This window comes from Syngnathoides biaculeatus, chromosome 3 (assembly GCF_019802595.1).
Source record: "Syngnathoides biaculeatus isolate LvHL_M chromosome 3, ASM1980259v1, whole genome shotgun sequence".
NCBI lineage: Eukaryota > Metazoa > Chordata > Actinopteri > Syngnathiformes > Syngnathidae > Syngnathoides > Syngnathoides biaculeatus.
The window spans coordinates 33,055,394-33,077,223 of NC_084642.1; the positions used below are offsets into that span (position 1 = coordinate 33,055,394).

The 21,830-nt window shown below is 42.6% G+C and overlaps 1 protein-coding gene across 15 annotated transcripts in view; it reads left to right on the forward strand.

Moving 5' to 3' along the window:
* The window catches only part of tjp1a (tight junction protein 1a), a 161,773-nt gene that overhangs the window by 132,974 nt on the left and 6,969 nt on the right, over window positions 1-21,830 (forward strand). For 9 of the 15 annotated variants that reach the window (XM_061815470.1, XM_061815477.1, XM_061815472.1 and 6 more), the window contains 8 exons: window positions 1,364-2,179; window positions 2,302-2,384; window positions 2,550-2,726; window positions 8,681-8,787; window positions 8,888-9,147; window positions 13,165-13,310; window positions 13,393-13,613; window positions 16,806-16,949. In XM_061815470.1, the coding sequence (XP_061671454.1) occupies window positions 1,364-2,179; window positions 2,302-2,384; window positions 2,550-2,726; window positions 8,681-8,787; window positions 8,888-9,147; window positions 13,165-13,310; window positions 13,393-13,613; window positions 16,806-16,949 (1,954 nt within the window). The remainder of the gene's footprint in view (window positions 1-1,363; window positions 2,180-2,301; window positions 2,385-2,549; window positions 2,727-8,680; window positions 8,788-8,887; window positions 9,148-13,164; window positions 13,311-13,392; window positions 13,614-16,805; window positions 16,950-21,830) is intronic. The other 6 variants (XM_061815474.1, XM_061815485.1, XM_061815482.1 and 3 more) reach the window with 2 other exon arrangements.

Below are 21,830 nucleotides of genomic sequence, written 5' to 3' on the forward strand. Positions count from 1 at the left end.
ACCTGCCTCTGGATGCTCCATGACCGGGCCCAGCTCAGCTCAATGTGACCCAACTGACCGCCTGTGCTGCTGCTGCTGTATTTGTACCTGCCTCCTTCCTGCTGCCACGCTTATCAGTCACTACTTTTCGCCCCCTGCATGTCTGCTGACCACAATGCTCCCCAGAAGACATAGAATTTTGTGTGCGCGTGTTTACATTTGTGCATGTGTACGCAACAGTGAGTGTGGAAGTATTAGTTGGAGCAGTGAATGTCTGGCGTCTCTCATTGTTGTTTAATCCAGTGATTCTCAACTAATGGGTTGGGACCCCTTTTGGGTGGATCGCAGACAGCCAAATTACCTGTAATCTTAATCTGATTTTTTTTTTCTGTACTGTTCAGAGCCATGAAGCGTGTTGGATAAGGGACAGGAAATGTTACTTGCTTCTGCTGTAGTCGCTAGTTTACTCCATAAATATTGTACAGCTCAGCCTTTGGCTAACAGGCATCGTGGATAGCAATGTGCCTTGAGCGGTATGTCAGACGAATTTGAAACAGCGTTTAAAAATATAAAGTTTACATATTATCAGAGGCTATTTATAAACACCTCCCCAAAAAAATCTTAAATGTTTTTAAGTGGGTCACAATTTTGTATAAGTAGGAAAATGCAGGTCCCAGGATGACAACAGTTGAGAACCACTGGTTTTGATTTATTTGCATGGCCAGTAGAACTAGATCTCTGTGCTGTAATTTCCCAAAACCAATAAAACAGTCTTTATTTTTGTAAAAGTATCCGTTGATTTTCCAACTGTCGCATCTATGTCTCTAGTGATCAACGAAACAATCCTGTAATGAAAGCTTTTGTGAGAGACTTGAGATTTGGCTGGAAAAATAATGGTTACTTCTTTAATATCATGTTTTAATGTATGTTTATGCAATGTGCTAGTTATGTTATTGTAAGACAGTGGGTTTCATTTTCCTAAATTTTATCAAATAGGCACCTCAGATTGGTCTGTAATAATTGCTTATACGTATAGTACAAATCTTATTAAATTTCCACACACCTGGATGTCAGAAAAGGCTTCAGGCAAAAATGTATCCCATTGTTTTGTAGTGTAGTATTTTATTCCTTGTAATTTTGTTTAATTTAAAAGTATGCTGTCACTGTTATTTCTGTTTTAATATATATTATCTGACAAGTAATCCCTCCCTCTCAGTTTCTCTATTGCAGGTCTTTCCCCACTCGTTTCTTCTTCTGTAATTAATTTCACATAATTGTTTTAAGATTTTAGTTACTTCAGCCTCTCACATCTAGCCTTGAAATGTGTCATATTTGGTGGATCCTGTGATGCTGCTAACCTTTTTAATGTGTTGTGTATTTGTAGATATTTCAAAAGGATCCATATGGCCCAGATAGCACGGGGAGACCTGGTTCTGCTATGAAACCTGGAAATTACAATCCTCAACAGGGATATCACCCTGACCAGCTGCCATACAGAGATTACGACCACCCACCCAATCGGTATGATGGCAACAGTGGAGGTGGTTATCTAGAACCAAAGTACCGAAATTATGATTCTCAGCTGCCCTTTGAGAATAGTATGCCTAACTTCGACCAGCAACAGTGGAATCCTTATGGCCAGACACACACTACTGCCAACTCCCAGGGCTACGATCCACGCCTGGCATACAGCGATAGCCTCAACTCTCAGTATACCCCTCCACTCCGCTTCGATGAGCCTCCACCTCAGCAGGGATTTGACGGACGGCCTCGCTATGGTAAACCTACAGTGCAGGGGCCTGTCCGCTACGATGATCCCCCACCCCTTTCTCCAGGACAAGACCTGTACTACAACCAGGATTCTCAACTGACTTCTCACCCTTCAGCTGCCCGCTCTCCCAGTGGCCAGCAGCCTGCCTACAGCCATGGACCCACACAGCATGTAAAAGGCTACAAATCTCAGCAGTATGACAGTGCTCCTGTAAACTCTGACACCAGCCCCACATCACCTCCCAAAGCAGAGGTCTCCTCACTTTCCCCTGAAGACAGTTCAAAACCTGACACTGCCAGAAATAAGGTAAACGAAGATGATCCCGCTATGCAACCACAGTCGGTCCTTACAAGGGTCAAGATGTTTGAGAACAAACGTTCTGTTTCCGTTGACCGAGCCAGAGATACAGCAGATCCATCTGGGAACAAGGTAATCTTTTTAACTTTCCATTGATTAATAATTCACGTTAAATAATCTCAGTACTTCTATATTGGTATGGAAAAATTTACCTACTATACTAGTCGTACATTTTTTCCCCCATGTTAACATAGGTCACAGATTTGCCCTTGAAAGCAGGTGGAATCATTCCAAAAGCAAATTCTTTGAGCAACCTGGATTCAGAAAACAGGTTTAGGTAAGTGTTTGTTTTTCTTTGGCACTCTGTGATTTCAGGTTAATACTAAAATGACATTTGTTGTTTGTTATGCCCGGTTTCACAATTTTTTATTTGATTTTATTCGTCCTTGCAAGACTATGTCTTCCTTGCATTGAAACCAAGTGGCATTGTTTATCCACCTAGAGTCCCAGAGCCTCAGAGACCTCTGTCCAAAGTGGCTGATGACATTGTGCGTTCCAACCATTATGACCCAGATGAGGATGAAGACTACTACAGGAAACAGCTCTCTTATTTTGACAGGCTCCAGACTGGCCCTGCCAAACCCCAAGCTCAAGCACAACCAATGCACAATTTCTCCAGGTAATTCTCAAAGTCCATTATGATTCACAGGGGGCAAGGTGGGTTGTACACTTATTTACATGGGGGTGCTCCTGAGACTGGGGCCTCTGGACTGGGTGGCTGCTTGGCGTGAAGGCTCCCCTCTCATTCCCTGTGGCTGTGCCCTGGGTTCCCACCCGAATTAATCTTTTGTTGGATGCTCCAATCCGCTTTTCTTTCCCAACAAATAAGGGACATTCTCTCATCCATGGGCTGGGCTACGACTGGCCGCATCACGAACCCTGGAGATTGTGAGGGGTTTCGTGTTGTCCTAGGGATGGGGGTCGTGGTTCACGCTGAGTGGTGGTGGAGGGGAGTGGATTCAAGGTTGGCACTGGGTCCCTTTGGCCACCTGGCGGTGAGCAGTTGTCAGGGTGCCTCGGAAGGGCCGGTAACCGCCCTGGTTCCCTCGGTGTGAGACGTGTCCTGTCCACAGGCTTGGTCTCAGGTGGGCCCCTAGTTCCGATCCTGTCATGCCGTGATCTCCACCTCTGATTGGAGTGGTTCGCATCCAAGTGTGAAGCATCTGGGATGAAAATCACCACCTCCAAATCTGAGATCATGATCCTCAGTCATGAAAAAGTGGCGTGTCCTCGCCAGGTCGAGGGTGAGAACCTTCCCCAAGTAGAGGGGTTCAAGTACATTGAAAAAATAAGTATTTGAACACCCTGCTATATTGCAAGTTCTCCCACTTAGAAATCATGGAGGGGTCTGAAATTTTCATTGTCGGTCCACTGTGAGAGAGATAATCCAAAAAGTAAAACCCACTCCTCCACACAGATCTTCTCTAGATCAGACAGGTTTCTGGGCCGTCCCTGAGAAACATAGAGTTTCAGCTTCCTCCAAAGATTTTCTGTTGGGTTTAGGTCTGGAGACTGGCTACGCCACGCCAGAACCTTGATATGCTTCTTACGAAGCCACTCATTGATTTTCCTGGCTGTGTACTTTGGGTCATTGTCATGTTGAAAGACCCAGCCATGACCCATTTTCAGTGCTCTGACTGAGGGAAAGAGGTTTTTTCCCCAAATGTCACAATTCTCTTAATACAGCGCAGTTGTCCTGTCCCATGTGCAGAAAAACACCGACAAAGGATGATGCTACCACCCCTATGTTTCACAGCAGGGATGGTGTTCTTGGGATGGAACTAATCATTCGTCATCCTCCAAACACGGTTAGAGGAATTATGACCAAAAAGTTCTATTTTGGTCTCATCTGATCACAAAACCTTCTCCCATGACTCCTCTGTATCATCCAAATGGTCATTGGCAAATTTAAGATGGGCCTTGTCACGTGCTAGTTTAAGCAGGGGAACCATCCGTCCCATGCATGATTTCAAACCATGACGTCTTAGTGTATTACCAACAGTCACCTCGGAAACGGTGGTCCCAGCTCTTTTCAGGTCATTGTCGTCCTGTCGTGTAGTCCTGGGCTGATTTCTCACCTTTCTAAGAATCATTGAGACCCCACGAGGTGGTATCTTGCATGGGGCTCCACTCCGATTGAGATTGACCTTCATGTTTAGCTTCTTCCATTTTCTAATAATTGCTCCAACAGTGGACCTTTTTTCACCAAATTACTTGGCAATTTCTCCATAGCCCTTTCCAGCCGTTTGGAGTTGTACAATTTTGTCTCTGGTGTTTTTCGACAGCTCTTTGGTCTTAGCCATGTTACAAGTTTTGAATCTTACTGATTGTATTGGGTGGACAGGTGTCTTTATACAGCAAACGACCTCGCACAGGTGCATCTGATTCAGGATAATAAATGGAGTGGAGGTGGACTTTTAAAGGCGTACTAACAGGTCTTTGAAGCTCAGAGTTCTAGCTGATAGACAGGTGTTCAAATACTTATTTGCAGCTACATCACACAAATAAATCGTTAAAAAAAATCATACATTGTGATTTAGGAGTTTTTCTTTTTATATTATATCTCTCACAGTGGACATGCATCTTAACCCTAACCCTCCATTATTTCTAAGTGGGAGAATTTACAATATAGCAGGGTGTTCAAATACATATTTTCTTCACTGTATCTTGGTCTTGTTCATGAGTGAGGGAAGGATGGAGCAGGAGATTGACAGGCGGATTGGAGCAGCATCTGCAGTGATGCTGACTTTCTATTGGTCCCAGATACAAGTTCCCGAAATGAGTTTCCGCCACAGGGTGTCCGGGCTCTCCCTTAGAGATAGGGTGAGGAGCTCCATTATCCCGGAGTGCCCAGGAGTTGAGCCGATGCTCCTCCGCATTAAGAGGACCCAGATAAGGTTGCTGTGGTCTGATTTGGATGCCTCCCTGGTGAGGTGTTCTGGGCACCTTCCACCCGAGGAGACCCTGGGGATGACCCAGGACACGCTGGAGAGACTGTCTCTCAGCTGCCCTGGGAATGCCTTGGGATCCCCCATGGAAGAGCTGAAGTGGCTGGGGAAAGGGAGGTCTGGGTGTCCCTGTTAAAGCTACTCCCCACACTACCTGACCTTGGATAAGCGCGACAAGATGTATGAATGGCTCCGTACACAATGAAAAACTGATATCCCGCAGTCTGGCCTCCTCTTTGACCCACCATGTTTCTCACCTGCAAATTTTAAATGCACTGCATACATTGGCATACCCTGGTCGCACTGGGTTCTGGTTGTGGTGACGGTGGTGGATCATTATTGCGCTGTGCACAGCCCAAAGATTGGTGGAGGTCCCTCCTCCTCTATTTGGCCTCACGTTCTTCTCCGCTCTCTTGGTGCCCTCGTCTGTCCTTCCTCACGACGGACACATAAGTACTTGATTTTTGTGTGCGTGTGTCTGTGTGTGTGTGTGTGGGGGGGGTGTTGGCTTCTACCTCTTGCGTTCAACCCTATTGGTGGCTGGGGCCTCCATGCTATCTGCGGTTGATGGTGACGGTGCCAGTGGTGGGGTTATTTGCTAGGTGTCTGGACATTCGGAGTATTGGTCTGGTGCCCTTGCCCCTCCCTTTGGGACTGGTCAGGGTCCTTTAGTTGGGCTCGGGACCTCCTTGGGTTGGTGGGTGGGACTCGCTGACTCAATCCCCCCGCCTACCCCTTGGAGATGGGGGTTTACAATGCAGTGCCGGGCTGGGGTCATGTGCCGGCTAAGCAACTCAGTATACCAGTTGACTAGCATCCATTTAATATGGTGTTTATTCAGTAATATGTTTGATAGGAACATTCTTGACTTAATTACTTCTGCTGGGATCACTAAAATCAACACATCTACTAACATATCACTCACAGGATCTTACAGTTGTTTAGACACGAAAGAATCACACTGCACAATGTATAGCTAGATTGTTAAATACTTAAAGTACAACCGAACTCACCGTTTATATTAATTGCTTCAATAATGTACACCCAAACTCAGTTTCACTCCTGGTGGATTTTTAACAGTGTACGTACTCACGTTCTTTTTTTTTTTTATTAATCCTCAACATTATCTTCTGTATCCAAAATGAACAGCTAGGCAAGTTTTCCTGCTTCCTCAACTTTAGCATGATGTATTCATTGATGTTGGATACTCTCGCGGCTGCTTGATTCCCATATTTCGCCGCATAACTGATAGCTTACAGTTTAAAGTGGGACTGTCATCCCTATAAACATTCTAAAACAGATATTGTAATGAAAAATACATTTAACAGTATTCACTTCAATGTCTACACGAAAAAATAAATGTGAGCGGATCGTGCGTCATCCATGCGCAAAGTTGCGCAATTGAGTGTCCCTCGACGTCCCAAGTGGTCGCCATATTGGTCGCGTCCGCTGTCCTTGACGTCATCGTCACTTCCGCCGTTGAAAACGCGCAGTGCCTGCTACTATGGAAGCCGAACAACAGAGATATTCGGATTTTTTTCGATGCCCCTTCTGACACCGAAGCTCTTTTCGAAAAGGATAACACCACACAACCGAGTGAAGTTACCAAGGCAATATTACACTATTGTTTCGAGCCCTCAGGGCAATATTACATTATTGTTTCAAGCCATATTCAGATGATATGCGCTCATGGCCAAACCGCATCCCCGTCCGATCCACTTCCGTGGCGGAGATGAGCCATCGTGGCTCATTGCAGCCGGCCGGTGTGGCTTATGACAGAGCTGAGCGGTGCTGCTTTAGGGCGATGTTCACAGACGCCACAGTACGCGATGAGCAACACAGTCGAGTCGGGACGCTTTACTGCGCACACGCGACTGAGTAACGCATTCTCGGCTGGGTTCTTCAGAGCCGCCCCTGTCGCAAAGCCCAATGCGCAGCCTTTGCATAAGCTGTGAACGCCGCTAATTTTCGGCGCCGTGGTCGGATATAATGGAGCTGAGGTGTGCTGCTTTTAGAGGGTTGTTCACAGCCACCGCAGAACGCGATGAACACTGTCGAGACGAGGCTGAGTGAGACATTGTTGGCTGGGCGACGCAAACATCGACACATTTCATATACGGATCTTTTGTTACGTTATGAGAGAGACCGATTACGTGGTCTGCCCCAAACTATCATATTTTTTGGTCGCTGTATACACACCTACCTGTTATTTGGAACCCACGAAGCTCTCGTCCTCTGCACACATGCAATTCATTTTTCACAACGAACAGGGTCTCTTTCAAAGTTATGAAGGGTAATTCCATTTTCCTGAGTGTTCAAGCAATGTCCAGCAATGTAATGAGCCAGCATTTTGGCTGATACGAAGGAACAACGAGCTACCTTCCCAGAGGTAAAACTAATGGAAACAGACAAGTCCACTAGGGGGCCCGGCTGTCCTTTCCGTCACTTCCTGCTTCTTCTCGAAAACAAATCCCTCGAGAGGATTTTCATGGCGGGAGTTACAAAAAGCTGTATACGTCAAAATCATGTTTTGTGGCGAAAAAACACATGGGACCATATTGACTGTAGGTTTTTCATTAATAACATGCCAAAAAACATCAATTTCGTGACAGTCGCACTTTAAACTGTGCTTCGTAAGCATATCTCTTTGTTAGTGCCATTTTTGGGGGTCCTTAGCCAAAGCAAAATTGTTTAGCACAAAACACATACCGGCACTATGTACTTTCTGGGGGACATGCCTTTAGTGTCCTCTCCCACACCCACAATCCCCCCTGCAACATCTGTAAGCTGTCCTCTCACACGTCTGCTTTTCCTCTATATATGTACCCTGTCAGTAGGAAATGCCTTCCAGTCACTTACAAATTTTAGATGTCTATTCACATATAAGGCGCCCTGTCTATTTTGGAGAAAATGTAAGACTTTTAGGTGCGCCTTATAGTCGTGAAAATACGGTATGTAACCTAGACAACGAGCTAAACATATATTCTAAATTGTTGTAGCAATAAAACGACAAACATATATTCTGCATGGTTCTAACAAAATTTCTTGCAGCCTTTCTTGACTGAAGGTCATTCCTATCATTTTGCTTTTAGTGAAAAGATTTTGTGAAAACTCTAGCCGGTGGGTGGCACTGGTATACACAATGAAATGTAAAGATGGGCATAATTATAGCAACAGTGATATCTGGTGGCAAAACGGGAGTTTTCAGGACAAATGAATTAGGGTAAAAAATATATATATATCATAAATGAGGAACAGAACATATGTACCTGTTTAAATATTGGTTAAAAAAACTTCTTGTTGGTTAGCAGACATCAGCAGCATAGGATTTCTACCTAAATGTGGGTGGCCAGACTCTGTCTGAAAATCAATCTTGTCATCAGAAAACAAGGCTGAAATTACTATCCAGTGTATTTTAGTGTTTTTCTTTTTCCTGTAAGACATTATTTTACGTCCAGAACTACAGACTCAGGGGCAATGTTCACAGCATTAGATAGGCCCTTTGAGGTCAAATTTATCGAAGGGCTTTTGTCGGAGGGGTTGTTGAATTCATTGCACACTCCTTAAACCCAAATTTTCTTTGCACGTTCAATAATTTTTGATAAATTTCTTCCGCTGTTTACAGAACTGAATCAGTGGAAAAACCAATTGCACCAGAGAAAAGATATGAACCAGTACCCCAGTTGACACCCTCTCTGCCACCAGCCACACTTCCCAAGCCCTCAACTGAAGGTACAACACACATCCTGCTCAGTAGCGCAAATAGTTTTTGTAACAAACGCCCGAATAATTCCTTTACTAATATATATACTTGTGGAATACTGTTTCTCAGCCAAGCATCCTTACAGAGAGGACACTGTCCAGAGCAACTTCCTGCCTCAGAAAAGTTTTCCCGAGAAGCCTCCAGTGAACGGCACCACTGAAAAACCTCCAAAAACAATCACTACTAGTGGGGCTCCACCACCGTCTAGCTACAACCGCTATTTGCCCAAACCTTACACAACCTCTGCCAGGCCTTTTGAGCGCAAGTTTGACAGTCCCAAGTTCAACCACAACCTTCTGCCCACTGACAAGACAGACATGGCCTCGAAGGTAAGCGACGTTTGAACAGGTGTTGGTTTACCTAATTTTGTGGATGGTGTGTCTGATGATGCACAAATGAACTCTAGGGCCAGGCGTTTTGATTGATATCGAAATAAATAAACACCAATATTCATTGCTTTTGTAAACTTGTATTTATTTAATTAGCAAAAGTTTGACTTTATATCAGACCTAAATGAAAATCCAGAAAATAAATTAGTAACGTTAAATCATAATGTTTTAAACTCTAAATGTAAAAAAATAATACAGCAATGGGTTAAAACATTGGCATTCCAGGGGTAACTGTATTGTCCATTTTACGGTGGAACCTATGTAAAATGGACGGCAATATAACAGATACAGAATAAAACGGACCGTCTGAACTGAACAATTTGTCCCAAAGTACTGTAATTGCTGAGCTATAAGCCGCACCTGATTATAAGCCTCACCCAAGTACATTTTTAAAGCCAAAACATTTCGTACATACACAAGCCGCAACTGTCTATAAATTGCATGTGCCCACATTGAAACATGAGATATTTACAAAGAAAGACAGTATGCAAAGTTTTCAAAGTTTTAATAATATAGCTTAGCTTTTCTTTCCATACAGTGCCTGTGACATGGCAGTAACACAGCACCAATATGTTAGTAAGACAGCAATAACAGGGCTGCGTAAAAAAACATACCGGTAAAAGTCAGAGATGCGGCAGCAACACGGTTCAAGCTAACTGCTTGTATTAGCTCTGAAAGCTTTTTTCATCTTTTTACATTACTCCATTTCTTCCTGCTGCCATTTCCAGCATCTCACCATCGATTCCTTCATGCCAAGTTTACATCCAGCAGTTCTGTTTCCTTTTTTATCGGCTAGCTCGATTGCTTTTAATTTGAAAGCTGCGTCATATGCATTTCTTCTTGCATTTTCCATGATGAGGGTCTGTTCATGCTAATTTTATTCATGCACAAAGCGCGACATTACATTAAACTTCCGTCTTGCTTGACACATACTGTATATTCCACTTCACTCTTACCTTTTCTCCTCGAGCGCCCGTGGCAGCCGTTGGAAAAAATCCATAAATTAGCCGCATCATTGCATAAATTGCAGTGGTGAAAACGTGCGGCAAAAGTAACGCCTTATAGTCCGGAAGTTACGGTAGTTCCCATTTATCACTTAAACTGCCAATGACAAACTGTGATTTGCAGAATTAGCCGCTATTGTTTACTGGTGCTATTGCGCAAAGCAGAGAGTGAATGGGAAAGACATTTCAGGTAACAGATGTACGAAAAAAATACATGAAATTCCAAAAGATGTGCCTCCTGTGCTTATGTGGCTGCAATGTTGAATGTGAGGCATTGACGTAGCAGCTACGTCTTGATGCGTATATCTATTGGATATTGACATCCAACACACACACTGAGAGAGAGAGAGAGAGAGAGAGAGAGAGAGAGGAGAGAGAGAGAGAGAGAGAGAGACGGTGTTAACAAATGTGTTTATTTATTTTTAAATTTATTTACAACTTTGTACTTTATCTGGCATTTTAGACTCGGAAAGAAATAAATTAAAAAAATAATTTTGTATGACGTTTATTTCCGCCTATCAGAGGTCGGGGTTGCGGGGGCAGGAGGTTTAGCAAGGACGCCCAGACTTTCTTCTCCCCAGCCACTTCCTGCAGCTCTTCCGATGAGATCCCAAAGTGTTCACAGACAAGCGGAGAGATGTAGTCTCTCCAGCCTTTTCTGGGTCGTCCCCAAGGTCTCCTCCCAGTAGCACGTGTGCACGGAACACCTTACCATGGAGATGTCCTGAATCCAAATCAGATGTCCCAGCCACCTCATCTGGCTCCTCTCAATGCGGAGGAACAGTGGCTCGGCCCTGAATTCCTCCCAGAAAAATGAGCTTCTCACCCTAACGCTAATGTAGATCCCAGACACCCCTTTGGGGGAAACTAATTTCTGCTGCTTGTATCTAGAATCTTGTTCTTTCAGTCATGACTCAGAGCTCATAACCATAGGTGAGGGAAGGAATATTGATCGACCGGTAAATAGAGAGCTTTGCCATTCAGCTGAGCTCCTTCTTAACCATGGACCAGTACTGCTGTACCAATCTCCCTCTGGCGCTCCCGTTCCATTCTTCCCTCACTTGTAAACAAGATCCCAAGATATTTGAAGTCCTCCACTTGGGGAAGGATCTCATCCCCAACCTGTAAAAGGCAGTCTACCCTTTTCTGACTGAGGACAATGGTCTCAGATTTAGAGATGCTGATTCTCATCCCTCCTTCCTTGAGCTGTCACCTTATTCTGATGGAGGGCTTTGTGTGTCCCTGTAGTCCGAGAAACTAAATTTTCTGGGGCTTAATGCCCCTGCCAAGGTCACCCATGGCAAACAGGACCCATGTGGGGGACAAGTAAAAATATAGCTCCAAAAAACTCTTTCAATGATTACAAATTTATGAAGATGTGTCCCTTGCCAAGGGTACTTCTTGAGAGCCAGGCCTGGAGGTGTGGCTCAAAGGCAAGTGCCTGGTGGCTGTGCCTGCACCCACGGGGCCCAGCCATGCACAGGCCAAAAGGGTAACGCGAGTCCCCCTCACCACCTGTGGGACAGGCCATAGGGGTGGGGTGCAATGTGAGCTGGATAGTGGCTGAAAACTTTGAGTGGTGTTTTGCTGTTGGACTTATGTCTGCAACACAGATTGGCCATAATGAACCTTATGTTCAAGCATCAGAGTTCACACGTGCACTTTAGGTGTTGTCTTGGCTTTCCGTGCCTTTTTTCACCTTCCTTTGTGTGTTCAATACTTTTTCCATGTCATTTCACATTTTTACATGCAACTTAATTTCTGATTGTATTTGTTCTACTTTCTTTGTATGTATGGGTTACTTGGGTTGTTCCCAACATCTGGTAATTTTGTTTGTACCATCTTTGGAAGTGTATTTCATGAGGAAAAATAATGAAATTAAATACTTATATCAGATGCTGAATTTGTCCCCCAAAAAAATCTCAATACGCATGCATTTAGGAAATAGAATTTTATTGGTAATCCTAATTGATCTTAAAAAAAAAAAATGAACGTAACTTTATTAAACTTAACAGAGTAGGGAAAATATATTCTTGTGTGTATTGTTTCTTTGAATGTGTTACGTTTGTGTGTGAATGTGTGAATGTGTGTATGAATTGAAAGTAAATCCCTCCCTATGATCAAATTTTGTGAGCTAGCCCATCAATTAGGTTTCCATTGAATGTTACCATTAGCTGGAGGTTTCTAAAACGATGTCTTGTATTTAACTCTACTGTGTGTGTGCAGATCTTTTTTCCGTGTGTTTAGTTTAATAGTAAAATCCAACTAAACCACACTCAAGGAGGGCAGAAGAACATGCATCACATGCTTGCTCCAAGCAACGCATGGTGTGTTCAGGCTGCATTTACAGCACAGGAGCTTGCAGACGCAATTCGTGCCACAGCACATTGTTTGTTTTTTTTTTTTTTTTCAGTTCTAATGTTTTGATGAATGTAAGAAGGCAAACTTTAAATCCCAATTAAATTTCAATTAATCGCCTGCCTGTATCAGTCACTGGAATGTCTGCTCACCCATCAACTGTGAAATAAAACCAACTAATTAGGGTACTTTGACTCAGGAAAATCTTCAACACTTTGCTTTATTTAGTGCCCAAGTTTTAGTGGTTCACTCCCCTGATGTCTATGCACGCAGTGTGGGTTCAGTTCCCACTCAGTGCTAGTGTTAATGTGGCTGCACACTTTGCTATCATTGACTGGCCAGCAGTCCAGGGTTTAGTCCACTTTTCTGCTCGGATAGATCAAGCAGCTCACCAGCTCTGTTTGACTCTGTGAGTTACATTATGGATGATCTGAGGGAAACTCTTTCAACACTTCTGCTTGAGTCAAATTTATTACTTTACCCGCTACTAAAATGTGGTTTTGTGTGATGGAAATATTTTTCTATCACCAAATAGCGGTTTGTTCAGGAGAATTATGGTGCCGGGAAAGTACTTAGTCAATTTTGCTTTGAACAGAGTCAGAGTGCAAGCCCAGTGAAGTCCTCCCAGTCACACAACACAGACCATGACAGTGGCCTTGATACGTTCACTCGTACAACGGATCATCGCTCCAAACATCAGCACAACAATATCAACGCTGTACCCAAAGCAATCCCCGTAAGGTAACTAATCACATTATCCATATTTGGAATTTAATGTATTCTATTGGTGACATACATTATCATGAACATTGTTGCCTTTTAGCCCGACTGCCCTGGATGATGATGATGATGAAGATGAGGGCCATACGGTGGTTGCGACTGCTCGAGGCATCTTCAACACCAATGGTGGTGTCCTGAGCTCCATTGAGACAGGTGTCAGCATCATCATACCTCAGGGCGCCATTCCTGAAGGCGTGGAGCAGGAGATCTACTTCAAGGTCTGCCGAGATAACAGCATCCTTCCTCCGCTTGACAAGGAGAAAGGTAACATAAAAACACAATGACATTGAGATACAATTGCAAAGTCGCTCATTTGTACTTTCCCGCACTTATACTGTCTTTGTGTCTGTTTTCATCTTTACATTATCTAGGAAGTCTTTTTTTTTAATTCACTGTCAAAAGTATTTAGTCACCCACTAACTGTGCAAGTTCTCCCACCTAAATAGATGAGAGGCCTGTAATTTTCATCAGAAATATACCTGACCTAGGAGAAACAGTGAGTGGGGGGGGGGGTGTCCCAGAAAATTGCATCTGATTTCAAACCTATTTATAAGCAAAATATGGTGGAAAGTATTTGGTCTCCTACAAACAAGCAGCATTTCTATATTTCACAGACCTGTAACTTCATTAATCTCCCTTGATCTAGGGCACCATTCAAAATGATCACAAGATGCAAAACTCCCAAAATGACACTTAGTGCATGACCTACAAGAGAGTGTGGAGCAAAATAACGAAGGCTACCATCGGCCACCATTGTCTCAAAATATGCAGTGCCAGAGGTATCCCCCTGTTGAAGCCAGTACATGGCCTGGCCCGTCTAAAGTTTGCTAGAGAGCATTTGGATGATCCAGAAGAGGATTTGGAGAATGTCATTTGGTCAGATAAGAATAAAAAAATTGAACTTTTTGGTTAAAAACTCAACTTGTCATTTTGGAGGAGCAAGAATGCTGAGTTGCATCGGGAAAAAAAAACACACCATACTTAATTTACTCTGTGGTGTGTTTTTCTGCAAAAGAACCAGGACAACTGATAAGGTGACTGAGGGCCTCAAACAGAACTGTGGCAAGATACAGATCTAAGGTTATAAAAATAAATTCTGCTTCACTTAAGGTTCCTAAAAGCTCAGTGGCCCTATTGTCCTTAAAGTTCTAGTGTCATCCCTATAAACATTCTAAAATAGATATTGAAATGAAAAATACATATAAGATTATTCACTTCAATGTCTACATGAAAAAATAAATATGAGCGGAGAGCGCGTCATCCTTGCGCAAAGTTGCGGAAGTCTCTTTCAACATTCAAGTGGTCGCCATAATGGCTGCATTTATTGTCCGTGACGTCACCTCGGACATTGCCATTGAAAACACGCTGTGGCCCCTATTGTAGGACACGCCCCTTCAGACACGGAAGCTATTTTTGAAGAAAACATCTCACAACCAAGTGAAGTCTCTGGGGTAATATTACCCTATTGTTTTGAGCCATATTTAGATGACATGCAGGTCACGGCCAAACCACCTCCCCGCCCTATCCACCTAAGCAAGGCGGTGATAAACGCCCTCTTCCGGGGCGGACATGAGCCACTGCGGCGACGAGCCACCCCAGCCGACAAGGTCCCCGGCCAGTTCGGCCTTGTCGACAAGGCCGGTAGCGATCCACAAGGCTTGCGGAGGCTGTCCTTCAGCGGCTGCCGCATGGAACCATTCCAATGTGCACATCCACACATTTAGTAACCCTGATTTATGGATTACACCCTCCCCCTCCAACTATTGGTTTTTTTTCGTAGCTGTATACACACCTACCTGTCATTTGGAACCCACGATGCTATTGTTCTTTGCACCGTGCAATCCATTATTCACGATGAACCGGGTCTCTTGCAAACTTGAAGGGTATTAAGGGTTAATCCATCCTCCCGAGTGTTCAAGCAATGTTCACCACTGCAACGAGTCGGCATTTTAGCTAACACGAAGAAACAATGAGCTACCTTCCCGGAGGTAAAACTAATAGAAACAAACGAGTCCACTTGAGGGCGGTCCTGCCATGTACGTCACTTCCTGCCTCTTCTCGAAAACAAATCCCTCGAGAGGATTTTTATGGCGGGAGTTACAAAAAGCTGTATACGTTAAAATCATGTTTTCTGGTGAAAAAGACGCATGGGTCCATGTCAGCTGCTGTTTTTTCATTAATAACATACTAAAAATCATGCCTTTCATGAAAGTGGCACTTTAAATGGAAGACTTTTGGATGACCAGAACCCTTCCTGGAGCTGGCCATCCAGGCAAACTAAGCAATCAGAGGAGAAGAGCATTGGTGATGGAGGTAAAGAAAAAGCTAAAGATCACTGTGGCTGAGCTCCAGAGATTCCATCAGGAGATGGCAGAAAGATCTGGAAAGTCAACCATCACTGCAGTCATTGCTACCATTTTGGCTTTATGGCAGAGTGGCCTGATGGAAGCCTCTCCTCAGTGTAAGACATGAAAACCTGCATTGTGTTTTTTAAAGAACACCTGAAGGACTCCAATATGGTTAAAAAATCAGATTCTCTTGCCTGAGGAGACCAAGATAGAACTTTTTGGACTTAATTCCATGTAGTATATGTGAGGGAAATCATGCACCTGTCCAATACAGTCCCATCAGTGAAGCATGGTGATGGCAGCATCATGCTGTGGGGGTGTTTTTCAACTGCAGGGTCAGGTTGCAATTAAAGGAAAGATAAATACAGCCAAGTGCAGGGATATGCTGTTCTCCGCAGTGCTCAATAACTCATACTGGGCCAAAGATTCACCTTCCAACAATACAATGGGCCAAAGCACACAGCTAAACTAACAAAGGAGTCACTTCAGAACAACTTTGTGACTGTTCTTGAATGGCCCACCCACAGCCCTGACTTAAACCCTATTGAGCATCTCTGGAGAGGGCTAAAGATGACAGTCCACTAGTGTTCACCATCCAACCTGACAGAAGTAGAGAGGATCTGTAAGAAGGAATGGCAGAGGATCTCCAACTCCAGGTGTGAGCAACTTGTTGCATCATTCCCAAAAACACTCATGCCTGTATGAGCTTAAAAGGGTGCTTCTCCAAAATCCTGAGCAGATGGTCTGAATACTTAAAACTGTGACATATCAGTTTTTCTCTGAATTAATCTTCAAAAATTTCAAAAATTGCATTTTTTTTTTCAATATGGTCTGCTATGTTTGCTTTGGGGGTCAGGGAAATTAACTTAAATGATTTTAGTAAATAGCTGCTATATTACAGTGAAAATTTCAAGGGGCTCTGAATACTTTCCGTAGCCACTGTATTTATAGACTTTACATTTGGCAAACATGCCCGGACAAATGAGGCTCCCGCACCTGGACTTTCTTCCTCCTTTTCTGTTTGCTCAATACTTATAGTCCTGTACAGTTATAGTTATACTTGGTGTTTCTGATGCTGTAATGTTTTTCTTCTGCTGTTACATTTCAGGAGAGACTCTGCTGAGCCCTCTCGTGATGTGTGGACCTCACGGCCTCAAGTTTTTGAAGCCTGTGGAGCTGCGCTTACCTCACTGTGCGTCAATGACCCCTGATGGTTGGTCTTTTGCTCTAAAATCCTCCGACTCCTCGTCGGGTATGCTGTGCTCTCTCAGTTCCTCTGGGGTCATTTGGGCTGGCTTTGTGACTATTGTGTGTAATCTAAATCATTTCCTCCTCATGGGATTTTTTTTTTTCAAATGTATTTATTTTGTGGGTGATGTAGTAAAAGGATTAGTGTACGGGGAACTAAACCTGTCCTTCCATCTGCATGTCACAATTCATGCCGGACGATATATCGTAAAGCTCAATTCAGTTGACTTTATTAAATCTCAACATGTAAAAAATGGGATCATGGCAGTGCTAGCTAGCGACTAGTCAGAAATAGCCCCAAAAAAGGGACCCTAACATCTGTCATTTGGAAACAATCGTAGTCTGCAAAACATGTAAGAAAAATGTTGTGATGAAGAAAGGCATATCTGTGTAAAATTACCTGAAAATGAAGCACATTTAGTGCAATGTATTTAACGCTAAAGCGAGCTGTGACTCTGTGGATTTCCTATAACGTCAAGAAAATAATGGGATCTATTGTATGTTAACTCCTGACGTTATGAGAGTTTGTTGGCGCTGCCTCCCTCCATTCGGTGCTCAATCTTATTCTATATACTGTACTGCATCCAAGTACTGCTCATTCAGAATGGTGCAGAACCCAAGCTGCAGCATTCTGAATAAGCTGCAGCTGTTTAATGCTGTTTTTGGGGATTCCAGTCAGAAGACCGTGACAGTAGTCAAGCATGGATGAGCTTTTCCTGGTCTGCGTGATACATATAAGCCTTCACTCTGGATGTGTTCTTCAGATGGTAAAAGTCAGTTTTCGTGATTGATTTGATATGACCTTTGAAAGTCAGGTCAGAATCGATCAGAACACAAAGCTTTCAAACTTAAGTCTTTAGTTTTTAAAGATATTGAGTACAGGAATTTACTAACAGCAGTTATCTTTTCTTTAATACGGATGTGATTTTTCCGATTTTAGGCGGAATTCCATCTTTTAAAATTGCGTAGATTAAAAAAAATAAAGTTTCTGCATTACTCCTACCGTAACACGTGCCAGAATCCACACTCGTTCATTTTCCGATCCTACTTTTGCAAGCAAGGCGGAAGATTTGATACGCATCTGTTGATTGAAAACGCTTGTTGTATTCGAGGCAGTTTATGGGGCCATTTGCAAGTCAATACGATAGCAGTGGTCAAGAGGAAAGACACCTCTCGAGTGAAATAAATTGATATGTCAAAAATAAGTTCCAATGGGATTGGATGGAACAAAAATTCATTGATACAGTTGGAAAGAAGGAAGTTATTAATCTGTTAAGCGAGGTCTCAAGGTATTGGAAGTTCACGCAAAACGACAAAAACATGTCAAACAAGTGGAAGCAAGGAAAAATAACTTTTCCGTAGCTGGTTCATTCGAATGGCAACCCAAGGCCACCAAACCTTACGGACTTCATTCCTTGTTTATGTCCACTACTACTGGTATTGAAAGGCAAGAGCCACTGAAACAACCAACCCCAGTTGCAGAGAGGGTAGTCAATAACGAGGTGAGAGTTTAAAACCAATTACTTGTAAATTACTTGTAAAAATGTCTGTATTATTTACTGATAACGAAACATGACGTTAATAATTGTTGTCAAACGCATGCGTTTCAATCATTTACAAAAACAAAAATTTAAAACGTTTTGGAATGGATACGATATACACGGTATGAAAGCCATTATGCAAATCCGAATTCAATTTAGTAGTTAACTTAGTTGAATTTGTATTTGAATTTGTAATTTTTTGGGGTAAAGGTATGTACCTAAATAATGAACGATCATATTGTGTACATTTTGAAAACAGAATAGCATTTATTTATAGATGTACTAAATATATTTCCGTCATAATACAATTTATAAACCTTGCACGGAAAAATTGGTCATCCTTTGATCATGCTTGCAGCCCCCAGATCCCCTTTTTTCATTCAGTCAAATCACATGCCTGTTATTGCCAAAAAATAATTCTGTTTTGTTGTGGTTTAGTTGAAGAAAATTTTGGCTTATCCAGTTATCTGCTTTACACAGTGGCACAACACCTCAATTGAACTGTAGTCATCTGAAGACACTGCTAAAGATAACTTTGTGTCATCTGCATAGCTATGATAGTCAAAATTAAAGTTTTGAAGAATTCGATCCAAGGGTAGTATTCATAATTGTCTAGTATAGTATAGTAGGAGTGGTCACCCAATGTAATGTACTTCATGACTTTAAAGACTGGGAGCTAAAAAGTACCCACCTGCAGACACGCAATGGACCCGAAGATAATACTGGTGAGACAATTATGCAAAAACTTAAACATGTTTTGTGTTCTAGAAAGCTGAATGAGAAGAATCACGTCAGGTTACTACAGTGGCTTGACTTATTTCAAGATCATAATATTTTGAAATACCTGCATGGAAAAGTAATTTATTTTGGTCTTGTCTAGCTTTATAAATGTATTAACTTTATTACAATAAACACAGAGTCGTACAGAATATCGACATGTATCAAATTTAGGCCATATCACACACCACTAATAAATGCTTTAGGTGTATCCATTTCACGATCATATTTACTCGTTTCCCCCTTGTCTCTTTGTGATTGTCACAGCCACCCTCTTCTTTATTTTGACTCCCTGGAGGTACTATTTCACCCTTCCCATTGACCTCCATTGTGGTCTATCTAATGATTGTCTAGCTAAGAACTGTATCAAAAATTATATAGTAATGTTCACTTTAATTTCTCATACATTGACTCAACTATTCATCATTTGTGGCAATTTTCTTTTTTTTACAGCTTATTGCATTGGATCTCATGAGCAGGTCTACACATTTTTGTGGCCTTGAGTGTACATCAGCCTCTCTGTTTCATCTTATATGCATTCATATGGGCAGCTGAAGCCAGAAGTTTACATACGCTTTAAAAAGACACATTTCATTTTTTGTCTCACTGTCTGAAGTCAAATCAGGTCAGTTAGGAGCACCCAAATTATATTTTGTTATGTGGAACAATAATGAGAGAATTTCTTCGATAACTTTATATTATTTTCTTCAAGATCAACAGTACATTAACTGATGTGTTAATTGACGGCACACCCGGGGATGTATTTAAGGCCACACCTCAAGCGCTCTGCTTCCTTGCTTGAAAGCATGGGAAAATCAAAAGAAATTGGTCAGGAAATATGAGAAAGAATCGTGGCACACCACATGTCTGACTCATCCTTGGGTGCAATTTCCACATGCTTGAATGTTCCACGTTAATCTGTCTGAACAATTTTATGCAAGTATAAACATCAGTGGATTTCCAGCCATCACACCACTCAGAAACGCGCCGGGCTCTGTGTCCCAGAGATGAACGTGTTTCCATCAGAAATGTGTGAATCAATCCCAGAACAAAAGCTAAAGACCTTGTGAAGATGCTGGCAGACGTTGGTAAGAAAGTGTTATCCACAGTGAAACGAGTCCTGCGCTGACATGGGTTGCTAGGCCATTCACAGAGAATGAAGCTATTACTCCTAAAGAAAACTAGGAAACCCAGATTACAGTTTGCAAAAGACACTAACCAAAGATCTTGACTTCTGGAGACACGTCCTGTGGTCTGATGAAGCTGAACAGGAGCTGTTTGGCTATAATGACAGTTACATCTGGAGGAAAAAGGGGGAAGCTTGTACACCTGAGAACACAATACCAACTGTAAAGCATGGAGGTGGCAGCATCATGTGGTGCTGTTTTGCCGCAGGAGAAACTGGAGGTCTTCATAAAATACATGACATCATGGAGGAAGAACATTACATGGTGATATTAAAGTGGGACTGTCATCCCTATAAACATTCTGAAATAGATATTGTAATGAAAAATAGATGTGAGCGGATCGTGCGCATGGGCGTAGTAGGCTACCATTTGCCATAGAATACATCAACTCACCTACATTTTGTGGACTGATGAGAGTAAAATTGTTCTTTTTGGGTCCAGGTGCCGCAGGCAGTTTGTGAGGTGAACCCCAAACTCTTAATTAAAGCCACAATACGCAGGAAAGACAGTGAAGCATTGTGGTGCAAGCATCATGATATGGGCGTGTTTCTCCTACTATGGTGTTGGGCCCATTTATTGCATACCAGGGATCATGGATTGGTTTGTGTATATCAAAATACTTTTGAAGAGGCCATGTTGCCTTATGATGAAGAGGACATTGCCTTGAAATGGGTGTTTCAACAAGAGCAAAACCTCAAACACACTAGTAAATAGCCCTAACCCTGTGGGGTGAGACAAAAATGCTGTTTCTGAAGCAAAACCGAGGAATGTGAATGAATTGTGGAGTGTTGTTAAGGAATCTTGGAATGGAATACTAGCTGAAAGGTGTCACAAGTTGATTGACTCCATGCCGCCGAAATGCGAGGCAGTATTAAAAAAAAAAACTGTGGTCATACAACTAAATATTAGTTTAGTGATTCAGAGAATTGGTAAATCCTAAAAACCAAAAAGTTTGTTAAAAATAGTTTTGAGTTAGCAAAGTCCACGGCTGACTGAATACACACCTCTTTCAACAAATTGCCCACTTGCACAGTATGAGTGTGTATATCATGAATGCTGGGTCTGAGAATCTCCCGTACCTACTGGTAAATTGTACTGTAGCAATTAAAAAAATATACTAAAAATGTGGATTCATTTGGTTAGTCACATTGGACTTATTTTGAACTTTACTGTATATACACAAACACACACGGCACAGCAGATTACTGGTTAGCTCATCTGCCTCACAATTCTGAAGACCCGCGATGAAATCTCGCTTTGCCTGTACGGAGTTTGCATATTCTCCCTGTGTTTGTGTGGGTTTTCTCCAGGTCCTCCAGTTTCCTCCCACATTCAAATACCATGCATGGTAGGTTAATTGAAGCCTCTTAAATTGCCCAT